Source organism: Salmo trutta, unplaced genomic scaffold, assembly GCF_901001165.1.
Source record: "Salmo trutta unplaced genomic scaffold, fSalTru1.1, whole genome shotgun sequence".
Lineage (NCBI taxonomy): Eukaryota > Metazoa > Chordata > Actinopteri > Salmoniformes > Salmonidae > Salmo > Salmo trutta.
The window spans coordinates 263,290-285,904 of NW_021822677.1; the positions used below are offsets into that span (position 1 = coordinate 263,290).

General features: G+C 42.1%; 1 protein-coding gene across 1 annotated transcript; it reads right to left on the reverse strand.

Moving 5' to 3' along the window:
* Positions 1-2,310: 2,310 nt before the first annotated feature.
* On the reverse strand, positions 2,311-12,969 carry LOC115183196 (uncharacterized). The gene is made up of 11 exons (XM_029744533.1): positions 12,964-12,969; positions 12,641-12,769; positions 12,382-12,493; positions 12,219-12,285; positions 12,073-12,119; positions 10,758-10,939; positions 10,514-10,627; positions 5,158-5,444; positions 4,927-5,025; positions 3,342-3,420; positions 2,311-2,585 (listed from the first exon to the last, which is right to left on the reverse strand). Exons 2-11 carry the CDS (start codon positions 12,710-12,712, stop codon positions 2,574-2,576), a joined length of 1,071 nt encoding a protein of 356 aa, XP_029600393.1. The 5' UTR covers positions 12,713-12,769; positions 12,964-12,969; the 3' UTR covers positions 2,311-2,573.
* Positions 12,970-22,615: the final 9,646 nt, after the last annotated feature.

Consider the following 22,615-nt stretch of genomic DNA (forward strand, 5'->3'; position numbering starts at 1 on the left):
CAATGAGATTAGTGGAAGAACAGCATCTAGTAAAGATGAGGTCAAGCGTATTGCCTGCCTTGTGAGTAGGGGGGGAAGGTGAGAGGGTGAGGTCAAAAGAGGAGAGGAGTGGAAAGAAGGAGGCAGAGAGGAATGAGTCAAAGGTAGACGTGGGGAGGTTAAAGTCACCCAGAACTGTGAGAGGTGAGCCATCCTCAGGAAAGGAACTTATCAAGGCGTCAAGCTCATTGATGACCTCTCCAAGGGAACCTGGAGGGCGATAAATGATAAGGATGTTAAGCTTGAAAGGGCTGGTAACTGTGACAGCATGGAATTCAAAGGAGGCGATAGACAGATAGGTCAGGGGAGAAAGAGAGAATGTCCACTTGGGAGAGATGAGGATTCCAGTGCCACCACCCCGCTGGCCAGATGCTCTTGGGGTATGCGAGAACACGTGGGTAGATGAGGAGAGAGCAGTAGGAATAGCAGTGTTGTCTGTGGTAATCCATGTTTCCGTCAGCGCCAAGAAGTCGAGGGACTGGAGGGTAGCATAGGCTGAGATGAACTCTGCCTTGTTGGCCGCAGACCGGCAGTTCCAGAGGCTGCCGGAGACCTGGAACTCCACGTGGGTCGTGCGCGCTGGGACCACCAGGTTAGAGTGGCAGCGGCCACGCGTGTGAAGCGTTTGTATGGCCTGTGCAGAGGGGAGAGAACAGGGATAGACAGACACATACTTGACAGGCTACAGAAGAGGCTACGCTAATGCAAAGGAGATTGGAATGACAAGTGGACTACACGTCTCGAATGTTCAGAAAGTTAAGCTTACGTTGCAAAGATCTTATTGACTAAAATGATACAGTACTGCTGGCTGGTGAAGTAGGCTAGCTAGCAGTGGCTGCGTTGTTGACTTTGAAAGTGTAGCTGGCTAGGTAACCTCGATAGTTTCAGTACTACACCTTATCATGATACAAAGGCAACTATGTAGCTAGCTAACATAACACTAGGTCATAACACTAGGTCATAACTGTATGCATTGTGGGGTATATTTATGAGACAGAATGGGCAGCTCTTTTATGTGCTTTATTATTCCATTGTACCATAGATGATAACTACAACAAACTTCCCACAGAACAAGGAGACCCATTGGAAAAGTTTCTTGTTCGACCTCAGCCCTCTCCCCTCATCTACCTGGTGCAGGGAGCTGGCTGGATGTACTGGTTCCCCCTGGTGGCCGTGAGCGGAGGTGCGCACACACACGTTTGGAGGTTGCGGTTGCACTACCAAGAATGAATAATTGGAGCGAATTCTGGACTCATGTTCTACCAACAATGAAACACTCACAGACGCCGACCCAGTATGGAATCCTGACATCAGCTGCTGTATTCACTCTAAAATCATTAATTGTATGCTTCTTTTTTCTTACCATGTAAATCTGGCAGGAGAAAACATCAGGTTTCTACCTATCCTCGCTCCTCACCATGTAAATCTGACTGGACAAAACATCAGGTTTCTAACTATCCTCACCATGTAAATCTGACAGGAGAAAACATCAGGTTTCTAACTATCCTCGCTCCTCGCCATGTAAATCTGACAGGAGAAAACATCAGGTTTCTAACTATCCTCGCCATGTAAATCTGACAGGAGAAAACATCAGGTTTCTAACTATCCTCGTTCCTCACCATGTAAATCTGACAGGAGAAAACATCAGGTTTCTAACTATCCTCGCTCCTCACCATGTAAATCTGACAGGAGAAAACATCAGGTTTCTAACTATCCTCGCTGCTCGCCATGTAAATCTGTCATTGTCATCCAGACCATAAATTCTGATATAAACCCCTCTATTTTTCTCATTCCACTCGTCAGGATTGGAACTTCACACGTTATACCCAGAAGGGTGAAAGTGTTAACAGGAGTTACGTTTGGTACTTCCCAAAGAGAAAGGGTTTGATCTATTCATTTAAGAACAGGTTTACATAGAAACCATAATGTTAGCCAAGTTGTTTTGATTGTAAATCCAGGAAAAAATTAAAGACAGAATTTGAGGAAGACGTGATAGGGACAACTATTGTCTAATTGTTTGAAATCGATGGATCCAACATGAATATAAAACATGAACATAGGAAAAATACAATAGTTTATACAATGGAGCATTCAAAAACTGGTCCACTGACAGTGGGGCAATCTTAGCTTTTTCTGATTGGTCAATTCTTGGAAGCAATACCATCTGTTTATTGGCTAGCCAGAGCAATTCTTCTGATTGTGGAAGAGCACAGCAATGTGATTATCTGTGTAATATTCATATTGCAACACCCATAAGAAAATACAGTTTTACATTTCACGCTGTTTCATTCTATGATTTTATTACCTAAATAGTTTTTTATTTTATTGTAGCTCCTTTGTTGACAATTATTAGATGTGTACATTCATTCTGTTTTTGCATTAATACAGTTTAAACAGTAGTTGTTGGGGGGGAAGTTTCAAACATAAAAGTGAGATATTGGAATATGTCTGACAAGAGGAACAGTCCTGCCCAGTGTGAAAGCCAACACACACAGCCATACACACACAGCTCCCTGTATTCTACAGCTGCACTGCTACAGCTTCACCTAGAGAAGAGAGACAGAAACAAACAGATTTAAGGAACAGGACAAACAAGACCAATGAACGATAACACATTTTATCTGTAAGACTCTCCTGACATAGCTGTCCCAATAGAGTCACTATAAACCAGAAACGAACTGGCCATAAGAAAGTTTGGGGCCAGATGGTCCGGTCCATCTTTAAGCACAGTGGGCTGGTCTAAATTGGGGGTTTTGCAAACAATAACTGTTTTGGGAGGGAGGGCAGTGTGTTAGAAAATACATGTAAATGTTGAAAAGAAAAACAGTCACATTATCAATCATCACAGATCACTGCACCTGTATATAGCCCATCTGTAAATAGCCCATCCAACTACCTCATCCCCATACTGTATTTATGTATTTATCTTGCTCCTTTGCACCCCAGTATCTGTACTTGCACATTCATCTTTTGCACATCTATCCCTCCAGTGTTTAATTGCTACTTTGTAATTATTTCGCCCCTATGGCTTATTTATTGCCTTACCTCCCTTATCTTACCTCATTTGCACACACTGTATATAGACTTTTCTACTGTATTATTGACTGTATGTTTGTTTATTCCATGTGTAACTCTGTGTTGTTGTATGTGTCGAACTGCATTGCTTTATCTTGGCCAGGTCGCAGTTGTAAATGAGAACTTGTTCTCAACTAGCCTACCTGGTTAAATAAAGGTGCATTTTCTTTTTTTTAAATGTGCACAATCCTCGACTGATTTCAATACAAGATAAATATGTCACTCACCCTAACGTCAGGTCCAGACTCCACAGACCACAGGTTGGGTTGGTCTTCCACTTCCTCCTCGTCACCAGTGGGAAACCAACTAGGATAACATTACACAGACGGATTAGATTACATAAGATATTCATTGATTTATAGAATTGATTTGATATTTAAAAGTATTAGGACGCTCCATCCGGAGAACACATTATATATGACCTCAGATATATTACGCTGCCAGCTAGTAATACAGAGATGAACATCACAGAGATATTTAACATTAATACAGAGATCACCTGGTTAATGTGATACACGTGTTCTACTGTAGTGTTTCACTGAGAGCCTGAAATCCAAACCTGTTTTGTGCTAACATCCCAGCTAGCGCACAAAGTTGCGCCCCTTGTCCTATTTGTGCTTGGACTTTAAAAAAGTTAAGCTTAAAAAAGCTAAAACTTTTGTTAAAAGTATTATTGAAACATTCAGTGAACGTTTTAAAGAACTAAAAAAAAAACTCCAAATAACCTATAATTCCGTTTCTCTGAGCATTAAAATTAAACCTCACAGGAAAATGTTCGGGGAACCATGGTAAGACGTTCTCAGAAACGTCCCTGGAACCATTGTTAGACGTTCTCAGAACCTCCCTGGAACCATAGTAAGACGTTCTCAGAAACCTCCCTGGAATCATAGTAAGACGTTCTCAGAACCTCCCTGGAGCCATAGTTAGACGTTCTCAGAAACCTCACTGGAACCATAGTAAGACGTTCTCAGAAACCTCCCTGGAACCACAGTAAGACGTTCTCAGAAAACTCTCTGGAACCATAGTAAGACGTTCTCAGAAACCTCACTGGAACCATAGTAAGACGCTCTCAGAAACCTCCCTGGAACCGTAGTAAGACATTCTCAGAAACCTCACTGGAACCATAGTGAGACGTTCTCAGAAACCTCACTGGAACCATAGTAAGACGTTCTCAGAAACCTCCCTGGAACCATATTAAGACGTTCTCAGAAACCTCCCTGGAACCATAGTAAGACGTTCTCAGAAACCTCCCTGGAACCTAAAACTTAACGTTCCCAGAACAGGCTAAGTTTTCAGAATTCCGTTTTACCGTTCAGTAAAGTTATTGCTTCCTGCCCAGAACCAATGGTAAACCAAAAATGTACGTTCCCACAACTTCAACAAACCAAATTCCCTGGTTGGGATTCCACTTCCTGTACTCCATGTCATATGCCAAATTATGTTGACAAGGAGTAGAATGATATCACAAATTAGACTGGCACCCAGGCTATGGAGATCCGTAGGGTTGAGAGCCTGTTTTGAGAGGGAGACCTGGCAAGACTTGTTTAGCAGGACCAAGCTAACTGTAGAATTTGATAGCAGGACCTGGCTAACTGTAAACTTAGATAGCAGGACCTGGCTAACTGTAAACTTAGATAGCAGGACCAGGCTAACTGTAGACCTAAGTCAGGCTAACTGTAGACCTAAGTCAGGCTAACTGTAGACCTAAGTCAGGCTAACTGTAGACCTAAGTCAGGCTAGCTGTAGACCTAAGTCAGGCTAACTGAAAACCTAAGTCAGGCTAACTGTAGACCTAAGTTGGGCTAACCGCACCTGGAGGTGAAGAGAGCCTTCTCGTTGATCATCTGGACTCTGAAGATGTTGACAGCCTTATAGACATCTATCACATCCTGGTACTTCTCCAGTAGAGGCCTGGAGAGAGAGACAAGGTAAGAAAAGCGACACTCCACAATATCACGACACTTGACAAGATTAAACACAACAATGTGTTGTGAGTTGAGTTGAGACACTATAAACCTCCATAGGCTATAAACTTCAAGATACCTGTAATATGTCCCTGACTTGTCTTTCTGGTTCCTCTGGTCTGACTTCATGTCCTCTCCCCCCCACTGGTAGCAGGGGCAGCGGAAGAGGCTTAGCCAGGGGTAGAGGCAGGGCCTGGGGCCTGGTCTGGTCCTCTCTCCCAGGGGCAGGTTCTTTGCCAAGTAAGGTCTGAGCAGGGCTCTGGGCAGCAGAGACACCAGCCAGTAGATGGGCTCCTCATTCACAATGTCATGGAAGCTCTGGAGGTACTGACGCACGGCTGCAGAGGGCTGGATGGAGGACAGGTTCTGTAGGCAGGAGGAGGAGGAGGAGATGGAGGAGGAAGAGAGACAGGGAGTTTACTATGTGGTTATGGAAGGTCTGAAGGTACTGAAGCACAGCTGCAGAGGGCTGGATGGAGGACTGGTTCTGTAGGCAGACGGAGGAGGAGGAAAATCGAATGACATTTATTTGTCACATGCACTGAATACAACTGGTGTAGACTTTACTGTGAAATGCTTACGAGCCCTTCCCAAAGATGCAGAGTTAAAACATAACACAAATAAAAGTAACAGGAGGAATAAAATAAATGTGGAGCTAAAAACAGGAAGTACCAGATCAATATGGAGCTATATACAGGAAGTACCAGTACCAGATCATATGGAGCTATATACAGGAAGTACCAGTACCAGATCAAAGTGGAGCTATATACAGCGAGTACCAGTACCAGATCAATATGGAGCTATATACAGGAAGTACCAGTACCAGATCAATGTGGAGCTATATACAGGAAGTACCAGTACCAGATCAATGTGGATCTATATAACGGAAGTACCAGTACCAGATCAATGTGGAGCTATGTACAGGAAGTACCAGTACCAGATCAATGTGGAGCTATATACAGGGAGTACCAGTACCAGATCATTGTGGAGCTATATACAGGAAGTACCAGTACCAGATCAATATGGAGCTATATACAGGGAGTACCAGATCAATATGGAGCTATATTCAGGGAGTACCAGATCAATGTGGATCTATATAACGGAAGTACCAGTACCAGATCAATGTGGAGCTATGTACAGGAAGTACCAGTACCAGATCAATGTGGAGCTATATACAGGGAGTACCAGTACCAGATCATTGTGGAGCTATATACAGGAAGTACCAGTACCAGATCAATGTGGAGCTATATACAGGAAGTACCAGTACCAGATCAATGTGGATCTATATAACGGAAGTATCAGTCTCAGGTCAATGTGGAGCTATATACAGGAAGTACCAGTACCAGATCAATGTGCAGAGGTATAAGGCATTTGAGGTTGATAGAGTATGTACATGAAGGCAGGGTAAAGTGACTATGCATCACGATAGATAATACTAAGGTATTTGAAGTAGGTACAGTTGAAGTCGGAAGTTTACATACACTTAGGTTGGAGTCAGTAAAACTCATTTTTCAACCACTCCACAAATTTCTTGTCAACAAATTATAGTTTTGGCAAGTCGGTTAGGACCTCTACTTTGTGCATGACACAACAGATTTATTTCACTTATATCTCACTGTATCACAATTCCAGTGGGTCAGAAGTGTACGTACACTAACTTGACTGTGCCTTTAAACAGTTGGGAAAATTCCAGAAAATGATGTCATGGCTTTGGAAGCTTCTGATAGGCTAGTAGAAAGAGGAGGAAGGGAAGCGCTACTAAGGTACACAATAGTACATATTTGTAGACAGAAGGTGCTCTTTGGTAAAAGGAGTGAATTGGTCATCAAAAAGAAAGGAGGACCAAGGCACTCTTCATATAATTAATTAAAATACCTTTATATGTATGGCATGTTCAATATAAAAAGTTTTAAAAATCCGACATGTTTCGCCTGCATGGCCTTCGTCAGGGAGTACAAAGAAATAATACAATGTCCTATTTTGAACAGCTTTTCCAATTAGCCAGAATTTGAAGAGGGAGTGGTTACAAAATTGATTGGACACACCTAGTAAGCAATACTATGCACGTTAAAAAGTGAAATACCGTAGCTATGTTATCATAAAAATACAACTCCAAGCTAGAAGTATCAGAACACTTAGAAAGGTAGTTCTAACCTTAAATATGACTGGGAGAAGTGTGAAGAATAAGAAAGCAATATATTCCATAGTACACTAGAACACAGCCAAACATGAACAACAACAGTCTAAACATAGCTGAGGGCAATTGAGGGGCAATTGAGCATATAGTCCACTAGATGACAGCAAATGGACCTATCACGACACTACAGGAAGGGTGAGAAATCCATATCTTCATTTAAACCAGGGTACTTAGTGGCCTGTAGTTTATAAATCCAAAAACTTTCCCTTTGGTTTAACTGTTTAAGACGGTCCCCTTTTCTAATAGAGGCCGGAACATGATCAATACCCATAGCTTGTAGGGAGGCAGGGTTGCCATGGTGTAAGGACTTGTAGTGCCTTGCCATGGGGTAGTCTTTATTGCCTACCCGTATGGCGTACTTGTGTTCCGCTAAGCGGTCTTTGAAGGCGTCTCTTTGTCCGTCCAATTTAGAACACCTTGCACTGTGGACATTCCAATCTATAGATGACATGGGTGGTTTTGCAGTTAATGAAATGCTTGGCGTAATACTCCATTTTGGAAGCTGTGTCAACAAAACACTTTTTCTGTGCAATATTTCTGCAATGGTTGCACTGGTTACATTTAAAAGAGCCCTTGGGTTTGTGGTCAAGCCAAGTTTTTTGAGAGTCACCCAGAAGATAACTGTGGACTGATAGGCTAATTTACATCATTTGAGTCAATTGGAGGTGTACTTGTGGATGTATTTCAAGGCCTACAAACTCAGTGCCTCTTTGCTTGACATCTATCCTGATGCCTTGTCACTTTACCCTGCCTTCATGTACATACAGTTGAAGTCAAAAGTTTAAATACACCTTAGCCAAATACATTTAAATTCAGTTTTTCACAATTCCTGACATTTAATCCTGGTACAAATTCCCTGTTTTAGGATAGTTAGGATCACGACTTTATTTTAAGAATGTGAAATGTCAGAATAATAGTAGAGAGAATGATTTATTTCAGCTTTTATTTCTTTCATCACATTCCCAGTGGGACAGAAGTTTACATACACTCAATTAGTATTTGGTAGCATTGCCTTCAAAATGTTTAACTTGGGTCAAACGTTTCGTGTAGCCTTCTACAACCTTCCCACAATAAGTTGGGTGAATTTTGGCCCATTCCTCCTGACAGAGCTGGTGTAACTGAGTCAGGTTTGTAGGCCTCCTCGCTCGCACACACTTTTTCAATTCTGCCCACACATTTTCTATGGGATTGAGGTCAGGGATTTGTGATGACCACTCCAATACCTTGACTTTGTTAACCTTAAGCTATTTTACCACAACTTTGCAAGTATGCTTGGGTCATTGTCCATTTGGAAGACCCATTTGCGACCAAGGTTTAACTTCCTGACTGATGTTTTGAGATGTTGCTTCAATATATCCACATAATTTTGCCATCTATATTGTGAAGCGCACCAGTCTCTCCTGCAGCAAAGCACCCCCACAACATCATGCTGCCACCTTTTTTTATGGCGGTTTTGGAGCAGTGGCTTCTTCCTTGCTGAGCGGCCTTTCATGTTATGTCGATATAGGACTCGTTTTACTGTGGATATAGATACTTTTCTACCCGTTTTCGCCAGCATCTTCACCAGGTCCTTTGCTGTTGTTTTGCGATTGATTTGCACTTCTCACACAAAAATAAGTTAATCTCTAGGAGACAGAACACATCTCCTTCCTTAGCAGTATGACGGATGCGTACCTTCAGGCGTTTGGAAATTGCTCCCAAGGATGAACCAGACTTGTGGAGGTCTACAATTTGTTTTATGAGGTCTTGACTGATTTCTTTACATTTTCCCAAGACGTCAAGCTAAGAGGCACTGAGTTTGAAGGTAGGCCTTTAAATACATCCACAGGTACACCTCCAATTGACTAAAATGATGTCATTTAGCCTATCAGATGCTTCTAAAGCCATGACATCATTTTTCTGGAATTTTCCAAGCTGTTTAAAGGCACAGTCAACTTAGTGTATGTAAACTTCTGACCCACTGGAATTGTGATACAGTGAATTATAAGTGAAATAATCTGTCTGTAAACAATTGTTGGAAAAATGACTTGTATCATGCACAAAGTAGATGTCCTAACTGTCTTGCGATAACTATAGTTTGTTAACAAGAAATATGTGGAGAGGTTGAAAAACGAGTTTTATATCGACATAACCTAAGTGTATGTAAACTTAAGACACACTCACACACCACAACAAGAGAGACAACACGGCATAAAATGAGACCTAAGACAGAAATTCTATGAATATTACCGCCGTTATTCCTTTTTCATCAATCAGAGAGGCATGTTTATTCTTGATCCTGCTGAACGCACCCCTAGGTAGTTAACTATAGCTAGCTAATGAGGTAACATGACTGATCAAGGTGTATCCTAAACAAATGGTTAACGGTCCGGTCCACAAGTAGCCTAGTTTTAGAACGGCCCGCGATAGGCTTTATGAATGTAAAATGCGGCCTGCCAAATCATGATAAAAATAAAAAACCGTAGCATCGGTGTTATGGGTCATGTCTTTTGAACAGTAGAATCAAGCCATTTTCTCTGAGGAAAAGAGGGAGACTTGGCTACAGAAACTGTATATGAAATGCAGTGGTAAAAGTGGGAGGGTTGAGTGAGACTACAAATTCAAAGACTACCTACTTTTCTATAGTCTATGGGACAAATCTACATTTACAGGTTGGGAGGGGGGGTCCAAAATAGGGCAGGGTTGTCCATGTTTTTTTGCTTTGGGGAGGGTTGTATGGTATTTTATTGGGCACAGGGGAGGGAAGTGCATTTTTTCCCTGGTTTACATTCACTCTTCTGCTTGTATTTTCCCTATAAACAATGGCTTGATTTACTTGAGATATTACCCTAATAAAGTTAATAAACAATTGTGAAGGTTTGGTATGTTGTGGCTATTATTAAGCTTTAGCTACTGCGTAATATACTGTATATTAAGATATATTATCTTAAAATATATATTAAGAAATATTATCTTAAATTGTATATTAAGATATATTCTCTTAAATTGTATATTAAGATATATTATCTTAAATTGTATATTAAGATATATTCTCTTAAATTGTATATTAAGATATATTATCTTAAATTGTATATTAAGATATATAATCTTAAATTGTATATTAAGATATATTCTATTATATTGTATATTAAGATATATTATCTTAAATTGTATATTAAGATATATTATGTTAAATTGTATATAAAGATATATTATCTTAAATTATATATTAAGGGTGATTGTTATAACAGCTTCTTACCAGGTGTTGTGGAGTTTGGTTCTGGGCCTCCTTCAGAGACTCCTGGTAGCGTTGATGTGTTCTCTGGAGAAACTGCATGATGTCTGGAGGACCCTGGACTGTTCTGATCAGCACCTGGCTCATACACACATTTACACACACAGAGCAACTTATCTTCAGATAGCTAGGGATGACAACCACGTATCACAGTCATAGTAAGTAAAACGTTACTGTATTTGTTTTTTTTAATGTATTTTCTTTTCACCTGCAGCATGGTGATGACTCTGTCCAGGTATAGCATCTCCTGGTGGCAGAAGTCAGCATAGCAGTGGGCAGGCAGACGTCTGGAATATATCCCTCTGAGGAAGGCTGAGTAGAGGGTCTCATCTGCTACTCTCTCACTGGTCTCCCACAGGACGTCATAAATACTCACCTCTTCAACCAGCTCTGGGCCGGGGGAGGGGGGAGAGAGAGAGAAAGATATATATTTTTGTTTGTATTGCTTTGGTGCAGTTTTCACAAGTATGTGGTAAATTTTAGCAACGCTTTGTACAAAACTCAAAACAGTTCATCAAAAAGACAGTTGTTTCAAAACTCTAAGCACATTTTTTAATTGACTATTACAACACATACAATCATACAGTCACTTATTCACCCAACTTAGTCAGTGTTTCATCTAGAAATACATGTTTCACATTGCTAGTTATATAGCAGTTGATTCAACAGTGGGAAGTTAGCTACATTAAACTAGTTATATAGCAGTTAATTCAACAGTGGGAAGTTAGCTACATTAAACTAGTTATATAGCAGTTAATTCAACAGTGGGAAGTTAGCTACATTAAACTAGTTATATAGCAGTTAATTCAACAGTGGGAAGTTAGCTACATTAAACTAGTTATATAGCAGTTAATTCAACAGTGGGAAGTTAGCTACATTAAACTAGTTATATAGCAGTTAATTCAACAGTGGGAAGTTAGCTACATTAAACTAGTTATAAAGCAGTTAATTCAACAGTGGGAAGTTAGCTACATTAAACTAGTTCTATAGCAGTTAATTCAACAGTGGGAAGTTAGTTTCATTAAACTAGTTGATGCAGTTACCAAAACAGCTGTATAGTTTGACTGGTATAAGTTATTTCTGTTGTAATTTTAGATTTGAATAGCAGAGTAGACTAATAATATGCTCTACGTTTTTGTCGAAGCTACTGGGAAAGGGGTCAAAATAGCTGATTCGTGTCAAAGTCACATTGTTTAGAGTGAACAGAATGTTGGAAGTCAGATTTAAAATGGGAGATTTAAATAAAGGGAACTTTATAATGTTGAAGATATCCCATTAAAGAGGAACAGATTTTCTAGGAGGAAAAAAAGCTTAATAGTTTAAAAACAATTCCAGATCGGTCAACACGTTTTAAAGGGCAATGCGTTCACAAGTGTCATTAATCATCAGACAGTTGTCATCTTGTTAAGGTCAGAGTGCCATTCAACAAGGAGCTGCACCTGTAACTAACCACTATCAGACATCAGAAACTTCTTGATCTCTTAGATCTGGCAAGCCTAGGCAATGGGACAAAACATTCCTACCTCTCTCGTGTGCTTTTTTCTGACTTGGTAATGCTGCTAAACCAGATCTAAAAGAAAATGAAGAAAAAAAATACATGAATGTAATTTAGTGTTAATATGGTCTCTGTAAGAACATGTCCAGATACAAGACAGTGTTATCCTGCTACCTTGTCTCCATAGAACACACATAGAACCTCAGCTCTCCACAGGACACGTCATTCCAGCCCTGCCCACCTGTTGTCAAGGCAACATCAAATCACACTTCAGTTATTTCAATGTGCTCAGAGTGTGTGTGTGTGTGTGTGTGTGTGTGTGTGTGTGTGTGTGTACCTCCAGTGTGTAGCTCCATACAGTTCTCCCCCTGTCCAGAGTTACTGGGCTCATCCTCCTCCCAGTAAACATCGTCAACAGCAGAGCCGTCACTCCACAGCCACATCCCCTCCTTATCACAGAAAAACATTGATTGGTTGATTCCACGGCTTTTTGTTTTTAAACAGAAAGTACATTGAGCTTTTGCCTGTGTAACCTGTAGACATTTGACAGATTGATTGTCAGACTGACTGACTGATGAATTATTGACCCAGTTTACCTGAGCTGCATCGTAGCCTCCTATCCAGACCGGCTGGTATGTGTGTCTCCTGACCAGATCCTGGACAAACATCTGTTGACCAGGGCTGTGAACCGACACCAGGTTCCCTCTGTGCTGGGAGCAGTACGACTAGAGGGACAGCCAGAGAACACTGTGTTAGCTCGCTGAGCTAAAGCCCAGGCAGTACCTCAGGGAGCAAAGATCAATGCAGGCTAGAAATTGACATTTCCTGAAGTAAATGTGTGCTTGCTAGTCTTGAAGTATCAATGGTTGTGAAATAGTAGTAGTAATTAGTAATTGTCTCTCCCTGTTACAAGTGTTACCTCTGCAGTGGCTCAGGTGGCCCAGACGGGGTAGAAGGAGAAGCAGCGATGCTCATTCTGATGCCACCCGGCTGGGCATGGTGACTGGGAGTCCACCCCTTCCACCTCCTCCTCTGTAGTGTTCACCACCCCCGAGGCAGCATCCACCCCTGGAATAACAACAACACACACCGACAGTATGTACTGTTCAAGAGCTGTGGTTGACTTAGTTTACCTGGTACATTGAAGCAATTAATGGAATAATCCCAAAAGTGCAAACTAAGCTAGATCAAGTAGCACCTCAATTACTTTCTAGAATTTAAAGTTGTGTTTGACCAGATACCATGCAATTTTACAGTTAACAAATTGACAACAGACTTTCAGCACGCTTATAGAGAAGGACATTCAACATGCACGGCGCTTACAAAAATGGTTGATGATTGGCTGAGTGAAAATCATGATAAAAAGATTGTGGGAGCTGTTTTGTTAGACTTGTGTGTGGCCTTTGACGTTATCAATCAAAGTCTGATGCTGGAAAAATGTATGTGTTATGGCTTTACACCACCTGCTATATTGTGGATAAAGAGTTACCTGACCTTCCTAGTTAAATATAGGTTACATGGTTTTTTAAATTACAGAACACAGAAGGTGTTCTTTATCATTGAATTAAACTATTTACACACACACTGTTTCATTTCAAGTTTCAACTTTTATATTTACCTGTTGCGAGGTGCAGAGCCATCACTGCCCAACAAAGCAGCAGAGACATCCTAACAACCGATCTACAGAGGAAACAATGATATTATGTTACATAACATAACTTAACATTTAATAACCTTTAATAGTGTTAAAGGGATCATGAATACCATTTTAACGTCTCTGTGCGCATTATGAAGGAAGGTAGTGGTTGTTTCACGAGCAAATGCTATATAGCATTAGCACAATGACTGGAAGTCTCCAGGTACGGTAGCATTGCTAATGTACCTGTAGACTTCCAGTCATTGCGCTAGAATCGCACATTATGCATTTAACATAACTTAATTTAAAATTTTGCAATATTCTGAGTACATAGCCTGCCATCACGGCTAGCTAATTTGACACCCACCAAGTTTGGCCCTCACCAAACTCAGATTTACTATAAGAAAAATGTTATTACCTTTGCTGTTCTTCGTCAGAATGCACTCCCAGGAGTTCTACTTCAACAACAAATGTTGTTTTGGTTCCAAATAATCCATAGTTATATCCAAATAGCTCCGTTTTGTTCGTTCGTTCAAGTCACTATCCGAAGGGTGACGCGCGAGTGCATTTCGTGACATAAAATTTCAAAATATTCCATTACCGTACTTCGAAGCATGTCAAATGCTGTTTAAAATCTATTTTTATGCTACTTTTCTCTTAAAATAGCGATAATATTCCAACCGGGCGACGTTGTATTCATTCAAAGGCTGAAAGAAAAAAAAAGAGAATTCTCATGAACGCGCATCTCCAGTGTCACTGTTCTCAGCCTGACCACTCACAAATACTCCTGCTGTTCTTCGCCCAGAGACAGGAGACACCCCATTACACTTTCTGGCGCCTTCTGAGAGCCAATGGAAGCCTTAGAAAATGTCACGTTACAGCAGATATGCTGTATTTTCGATAGAGATGCAACAGAAGGAGAACAAATTGTCAGACAGGGCACTTCCTGTATGGAATCTTCTCAGGTTTTGGCCTGCCATATGAGTTCTGTTATACTCACAGACACCATTCAAACAGTTTTAGATATTTTAGAGTGTTTTCTATCCAAAGCTACTAATTATATGCATATTCTCGTTTCTGGGCAAAAGTAGTAACCAGTTTAAATCGGGTACGTTTTTTATCCGGCCGTGCAAATACTTCCCCCTAGCCCCAACAGGTTTTAAGAGAGGTGTGTTTTCTGTTTCCCGTTCATGTAGCTTGATTTGATTGCCGTGTGTGTTTGTCTCCTGAGTGAGTTTCTAGCCCCATAGTTTGTTGTTTTCCCAGTGTTACTGTGATCCTTCTGTTACCGTTTCTCAGTAAAGTATTTTAGTTTATCCTTAACCACTGATTCCTCGTCTGGTCTCTTCTCTGCTCCTGGGTCCAACCTCATATCGTCACAGGTAGGATTGGTATACAGAAGATAGCCCTTCTTGGTAAAAGACCAAGTCCATATTATGGCAACAACAGCTCAAAGAGAAACAACAGTCCATCATTACTTTAAGACATGAATGTCAGTCAATACGGAACATTTCAAGAACTTTGAAAGTTTCTTCAAATGCAGTCGCAAAAACCATCAAACACTATGATGAAACTGGCTCTCATGAGGACGCCACAGGAAAGGAAGACCCAGTGTTACCTCTGCTTCAGAAGGTAAGTTCATTAGAGTTACCATCCTCAGATATTGCAGCCCAAATAAATGCTTCACAGATTTCAAGTAACAGACACATCTCAACATCAAGTGTTCAGAGGAGACTGCATGAATCAGGCATTCATGATTGAATTGCTACAAAGCAACCATTAGACCGGTGGAAACCTGTCCTTTGTTCTGATGAGTCCAAATTTCAGATTTTTGGTTCCAACTGCTGTGTCTTTGTGTGACGCAGAGTAGGTTAATGAAGGATATCTGCATGTGTGGTTCCCACAGTGAAGCATGGAATGGAGAAAGTGCTGTGGTGGTGCTTTGCTGTGACACTGTCAGTGATTTATTTACAATTTAAGATACACTTGACCAGCATGGCTACCACAGCATTCTGCAGCAATACACCATACCATCTGGTTTGATCTTAGTGGGACTATGATTTGTTTTCAACAGGACAATGACCCAGCACACATCCAGGCTGTGTAAGGACTATTTGACCAAGAATGAGAGTAATGGAGTGCTGCATCAGATGACCTGGCCTCCACAATCACCCACCCTCAACCCAATTGAGATGGTTTGGGATGAGTTGGACCGCAGAGTGAAGGAAAAGCAGCCAACAAGAGCTCAGCATATGTGGGAACCCAAGACTGTTGGAAAAGCATTCCAGGTGAAGCTGGTTGAGAGAATCTCAAGAGTGTGTAAAGTTGTCATCAAGACAAAGGGTGGCTACTTTGAAGAATCCAAAATCACAAATATATTTTGATTTGTTTAACACTTTTTTTACTACACGATGCCATATGAGTTATTTCATAGTTTTGATGCCTTCACTATTCTTCTACAATGTAGAAAACAGTAAAATTAAGAAAAAGCCTTGAATGAGAAGGTGTGTCCAAACTTTTGACTTGTACTGTACATATTTACAAAAACATAGATGGGGTTTATGGGTGAGGAGAACGGAAACCATGTTTGAATAACAAGAACTGGCACTCACTGCTCAGACTGACAGTGGAAATGGTTACGCCATTTGCTACAGTTAAAAGTGCTTGCTTCTCGCCCATCCTGGTCAAAACATCTTCCCCATATTGCAGGAGCAACATATTTATCTTAGAAAAGTGGACTGCCAGGACCGCAGTTTACATTCATAAACCACGCCAATGGCTGTTTTAAAACTACTCGCGCGTCGAGGTTGCTGACCGTTTGTTTACATTTTGTTCAGTCACGTTACCTAATTGGCTAGCTGCAGTATCATTCATAACAATCTTCATAACACATTTAGTCAACATCATTCATGATGAGTTTTCAAAATAGAAGTCCTCTTAAAAAGATCTAAGTTTAGCATTTTCACTGCCACAGTAGCCAACCCTCTGAGACACTACTTACATAAAGGCATTCACATTCACAGAGATAGCAGTTAGTGACTATGTGCGTTGAGTTTGTATGTTGCCTTTTCTGACAACAGTCCTTAGAATTATCATTAATAATCATATTGAATTAGACTTTTTATTTGCTAGTATCCAAGAAAAGGCGAATCAGACAGAATACCTGTCCTAGAGTGAGTTCTGGTCTAGAGCATCAATCATAAATGCCATGTTAGGCCTACAGTGTGTTCTCTGCCAAGATACTGAGAAACCAACCAAATTAGAAACCAAAACAACATGTGTTCTTAGGCTACTCTGGAACCAGTTAAAGTAGTTGGGAAAGGTTGATCGCCATATGCAATGACTAAAGTAAAGCTCCCTCTACTTTAACTTCATTTTTCTACAAGAGGTGGGGAAACACATAGATAAAATTATGAAAGATGGATAAATGGTTTTTAAGTGCATTTACCCTCCACTTCATTACTGTCTGGAACCAAATAAGTTGGAATACACCATTGTTTGAATACCATGGCAACCATGTTTAAATTCCACAAACTGGAACACACTGCTTAGAGAGACAATGGAAAACAGGCTAAACAGTAAATCAGCAACAACCCAGAACAATCTGATCATAATCCTTTCAGGGAACTTAACTGGCTTCCATTTGATCTCTGGTTGGTGCAGATCAAACTGTTAATGGTTTTTAAAGTAGTACATGACATTCAGTTACCTGTCTGGTCATTTTAATTTCATTACAGACTCTCATAGCCATCACACCAGAGCCAGTGTTGCCAATATCGGACCGCTGCGCTATAGGAGCCTGGCTGGAAAAAGCTATTTCCTTAACACTGGTGCAGAGGAATGGAGTTGTGTACCAAAACAGATCAAAATCACCTGCTGGATCATCTGAGACCAGCCACCCGGACAGCTGATCAAACTGTGGGCTTGCACAACCAAAGAATTTGTGCTCAAACTGTCAGAAACCGTCTCAGGGGAGCTCATCTGCGTGCTCGTTGACCTCGCCGGTATCTTGATCTGACTGCAGTTCGGCGTTGTAACGACTGTCGTAGAGAGGGGACCAAGATGCAGCGTGGCACGTGTACATGATGTTTTATTTGAATCAAACAAACACTCAAACCAAAATAACAAAGGGAAAACAAAAGTGCACAGTTCTGTAAGGTAAAGAAAACTAAACAGAAAACAACTACCCATAAACACAGGTGGGAAAAGTCTACCTAAGTATGATTCCTAATCAGAGACAACGATAGACAGCTGCCTCTGATTAGGAACCATACTCGGCCCAAAACAAAGAAATACAAAACATAGAATGCCCACCCCACACCCTGACCTAACAAAATAGAGAAATAAACTGTCTCTCTCAGGTCAGGGCATGACAGTACCCCCCCCCCAAAAAAGTGCGGACTCCTGGCCGCAAACCTGAACCTATAGGGGAGGGTCCGGGTGGGCATCTATTCTTGGCGGCGGCTCTGGTTCGGGGCGTAGCCCCCACTCCGCACGCTGATCCCCCCGTTTCTGTGTCGCCGGAGGAACCAGACCGTGGATTATCGCCGGAGGCTCTGAACTGCCGAACGCCGCTGAAGACTCTGGACTGCAGGCTGCCGCTGAAGTCTCTGTGCTGCAGACCGCCGCTGAAGACTCTGGGCTGCAGACCGCCGCTGAAGACTCTGGGCTGCAAACCGTCTCAGGAGGTTCCGGGCTGCAGGCCGTCTCAGGAGGTTCCGGGCTGCAGGCCGTCTCAGGAGGTTCCGGACTGGGGAGCGTCGCTGGAGGCTCCGGACTGGGGAGCGTCGCTGGAGGCTCCGGACTGGGGAGCGTCGCTGGAGGCTCCGGACTGGGGAGCGTCGCTGAAGGCTCCGGACTGGAGAGCGTCGCTGAAGGCTCCGGACTAGAGAGCGCCGCTGCAGGCTCCGGACTGGGGAGCGTCGTTGAAGGCTTCGTGCCATGGATCGTCACTGGAGGCTTTGTGCCATGGATCATCTCTACAGGCTCCGGGCCATGGATTATCACTGGAGGCTTCATGCCATGGATCATCCCTACAGGCTCCGGACTGGGGAGCGTCGCTGAAGGCTCCGGACTGGGGAGCGTCGTTGAAGGCTCCGGACTGGGGAGCGTCGCTGTAGGTTCCGGACTGGGGACCGTCACTGCAGGCTCCGTGCCCTGGATCATCACTACAGGTTCCGCGCCATGGATCATCACTGGAGGCTTTGTGCCATGGATCATCACTGGAGGCTCCGGGCCATGGATTATCACATGAGGCTTTGTACCGTGGATCATCTCTACAGGCTCCGGGCCATGGATCATCCCTACAGGTCTCTTGCCATGGATCATCCCTACAGGTTTCTTGCCATGGATTATCCCTACAGGCTCCGGGCCATGGATCATCCCTACAGGTTTCTTGCCATGGATCATCCCTACAGGTTTCTTGCCATGGATTATCCCTACAGGCTCCGGGCCATGGACTATCACTGGAGGCTTCGTTCCATGGATCATCACTACAGGCTCCGGGCCATGGATCATCACTGGAGGCTTCGTGCCATGGATTCACTGGAGGCTTCGGACCATAGATCATCACTGGAGGCTTCTTTCGTGGAGCTGGAACAGGTTTCACCGGACTGGGGAGATGCACTGGATACCGGGTGTGCAGAGCTGGCACAGGGTATACTGGTCCGTGGAGGCGCATTGGAGGGAGAGTGTGAGGAGCAGGCACAAGACATACTGGGCTGTGGAGGCGCACTGGAGGGAGAGTGCGAGGAGCAGGAACATGCTCACCACGATAAGCACGGGGAATTGGCTCAGGTATCAACCCTGACTCCGCCAATCTACCCGTGTGCCCCCCCCCCAAAAAAAACTTTTTGGCGCTACCTCTCGGGATTCCCTGGCAGGCTTCTGTATCTCTCCAATGCTTGCCCCCAAGTCCAGTCTATCCTCTCTCGCAACTCCTCCAGATACCAGGAATCCATCTCCTCCCGGGCACGCTGCTTGATCCAGTAGTGTTGGGTAGTTCTGTAAAGACTGTCGTAGACAGGGGACCAAGATGCAGCGTGGCACGTGTTCATGATTTTTTATTTGAATGAAACAAACACTCAAACCTAAATAACAAAGGGAAAACGAAAGCTCACTGTTCTGTCAGGTACAGAAAACTAAACAGAAAACAACTACCCATAAACACAGGTGGGAAAAGTCTGCCTAAGTATGATTCCTAATCAGAGACAACGATAGACAGCTGCCTCTGATTAGGAACCATACTCGGCCAAAAACAAAGAAATACAAAACATAGAATGCCCATCCCACACACTGACCTAACAAAATAGAGAAATAAACCGTCTATCTCTGGTCAGGGCGTGACAAGCTGTACATGTCTCAATTATTCCATGGCATGCACACTCACCAGATATGTCAATCAGTGAGCATGTTTTGGGACGCTCTGCATCAACAGAATTCCACATGCCACAATCAACAGCCTGATCAACTCTAGGCGAAGGAGATGTGTGAGGCAAATGATGGTTACACCAGATACTGACTAGCTTTCTGATCCACACCCATACCTTTTTTAAAGTTATCTTTGACCAACCGATGCATATCTGTATTTCCAGTCATGTTGAATCCATAGATAAGGGCCCAATGAAATTATTTACATTGACTGGTTTCCTTATAAGAACTGTAACTCAGTAAAATCTTTTAAATTGTTGCATGTTGAGTTGATATGTTTTGTTCAGTGTAGTATAACTATTTGTTTTCATATTATAATTTTGTGTATATATTTTGTTTTCATGTATTTTCAATTTTAACTTGTCATCTTCAATCATTTTAAATGGATTGTATACATCTGTGGTTGTATTGTGTTTTTACATTGTCAAATCTAATCCTCTAGCGGGTCACTGAACACACCTTCCACGTCGTTCATTATTTTCCATTGAACCCATAGCCCCTCGTTGATTATCCCTCACATAACATTGATTAGATGGTATGACTTGAATTGAAGGATTTTCCATTTTGCCCATGACATTGGCAGGATGTTTTTACACAAGGAAGGGAATCCTCCATATTACCTTTTTAAAAGGGTATTTTTCTTTGTTTTCATGTTTGTTTCCATACAGTTTACAGTATGTGTCTAGTGGTCAGGGGATGTTTCTAGACAGGAATGCCAGCTCCACTTTGACCTTCTGACAATGTTTTTCTTAATTAATGGAAATTCAGTCCACCACTGTGTCTTGTCTGATCTACACATCTATAGATGGAATCCATGCAACATTCCCTATTTCTCCATCTCTCCACTAAACCACTGGTTTGTTACTCATACACCGCATATCTGTCACGGCTGTTCGAAGGAGTGGACCAAAATGCAGCGTGTTCGTAGTTCCACATATTTATTAAACGTGAAACTGAATACAATACACATAAATAATTGAAAACACAAAAACAACAAACCGTGACGCAGAGGAAAACACACTACTCAAAAGATAATAACCCACAAAACAGGAAGAGAAAAACCCCTACTTAAATATGATCTCTAATAGGAGGCAATGAGGATCAGCTGCCTCCAATTAGAGATCAACCCCAAACAATCCCAACATACAAATAGAAAACTAGAACGCCCCCCCTTTGGGTTGTGCCATGGCGGAGATTTTTGTGGGCTATACTCGGCCTTGTCTTAGGACGGTAAGTTGGTGGATGTAGACATCCCTCTAGTGGTGTGGGGGTGTGGGGTTATATCCTGCCTGTTTGGCCCTGTCCGGGGGTATCATCGGATGGGACCACAGTGTCTTCTGATCCCTCCTGTCTCAGCCTCCAGTATTTATGCTGCAGTAGTTTATGTGCCGGGGGGCTAGGGTCAGTCTGTTTCATCTGGAGTATTCTCTGGTCTTATCCGGTGTCCTGTGTGAATTTAAATATGCTCTCTCTAATTCTCTCTTTCTCTCTGTCTTTCTCTCGGAGGACCTGAGCCCTAGGACCATGCCTCGGGACTACCTGGCATGATGACTCCTTGCTGTCCCCAGTCCACCTGGCCATGCTGCTGCTCCAGTTTCAACTGTTCTGCCTGCGGCTACGGAACCCTGACCTGTTCACCGGACGTGCTTGTTGCACCCTCGACAACTACAATGATTATTATTATTTGACCATGCTGGTCATTTATGAACATTTTAACATCTTGACCATGTTCTGTTATAATATCCACCCGGCACAGCCAGAAGAGGACTGGCCACCCCTCATAGCCTGGTTCCTCTCTAGGTTTCTTCCTAGGTTTTTGACCTTTCTAGGGAGTTTTTCCTAGGGAGTTTTTCCTAGCCACCGTGCCTCTTTCACATGCATTGCTTGCTGTTTGGGGTTTTAGGCTGGGTTTCTGTACAGCACTTTGAGATTTCAGCTGATATACGAAGGGCTATATAAATAAATTTGATTTGATTTGAACTTAAACATAGAAATAGAAAACATAGAACAACCAAAAACACCTCCTGTCACGTCCTACTCTACTATAGAAAATGACATCTTACTAGGATCAGCACGTCACAATATCGTTGTCACATGGGAGATGTTGTTTTTAGTTAGGCTATAGAAAATATAACAAGTAGTGAAATAACACAAACATTCTGAAAGCGGTTAAATATTTATTTCAAGAAAAATAAACAATCGTATTTTTTTTTAAACATAATATTTATTGAGATTTTTCCCAGTAATCAACATACACAGTAGATAGGCTACAGAATACAGGATGAATGAGGTTATTAAAAATATATTATTTCCTATAAGTGAAGAACGCTATTATCCCCAAACTACAACAGTGACTGATATACAGAACATTTAAAATAGTAGTTTTATGTCAGTGTATATATTTCACCAAGAGAAAATGAATGGCACCAGACATCTGTATGTCCAATGTAACCTTTTATGCCTTTCCCTAACCTTAACACAAACCTCAGTGAAGCAATACCTGAAA

Excerpts from the sequence above, each read along its gene's own strand:
- LOC115183196 (XM_029744533.1), bottom strand. The coding sequence starts at position 12,712 with ATGTTTGTCCAGGATCTGGTCAGGAGACACACATACCAGCCGGTCTGG. Across the intron at positions 12,120-12,218 it reads GTGTGTTCTATGGAGACAAG|ATCTGGTTTAGCAGCATTAC; the intron begins GTAGCAGGATAA and ends ATTTTCTTTTAG. Across the intron at positions 10,940-12,072 it reads GAAAAAAGCACACGAGAGAG|AGCTGGTTGAAGAGGTGAGT; the intron begins GTAGGAATGTTT and ends CCCCCGGCCCAG.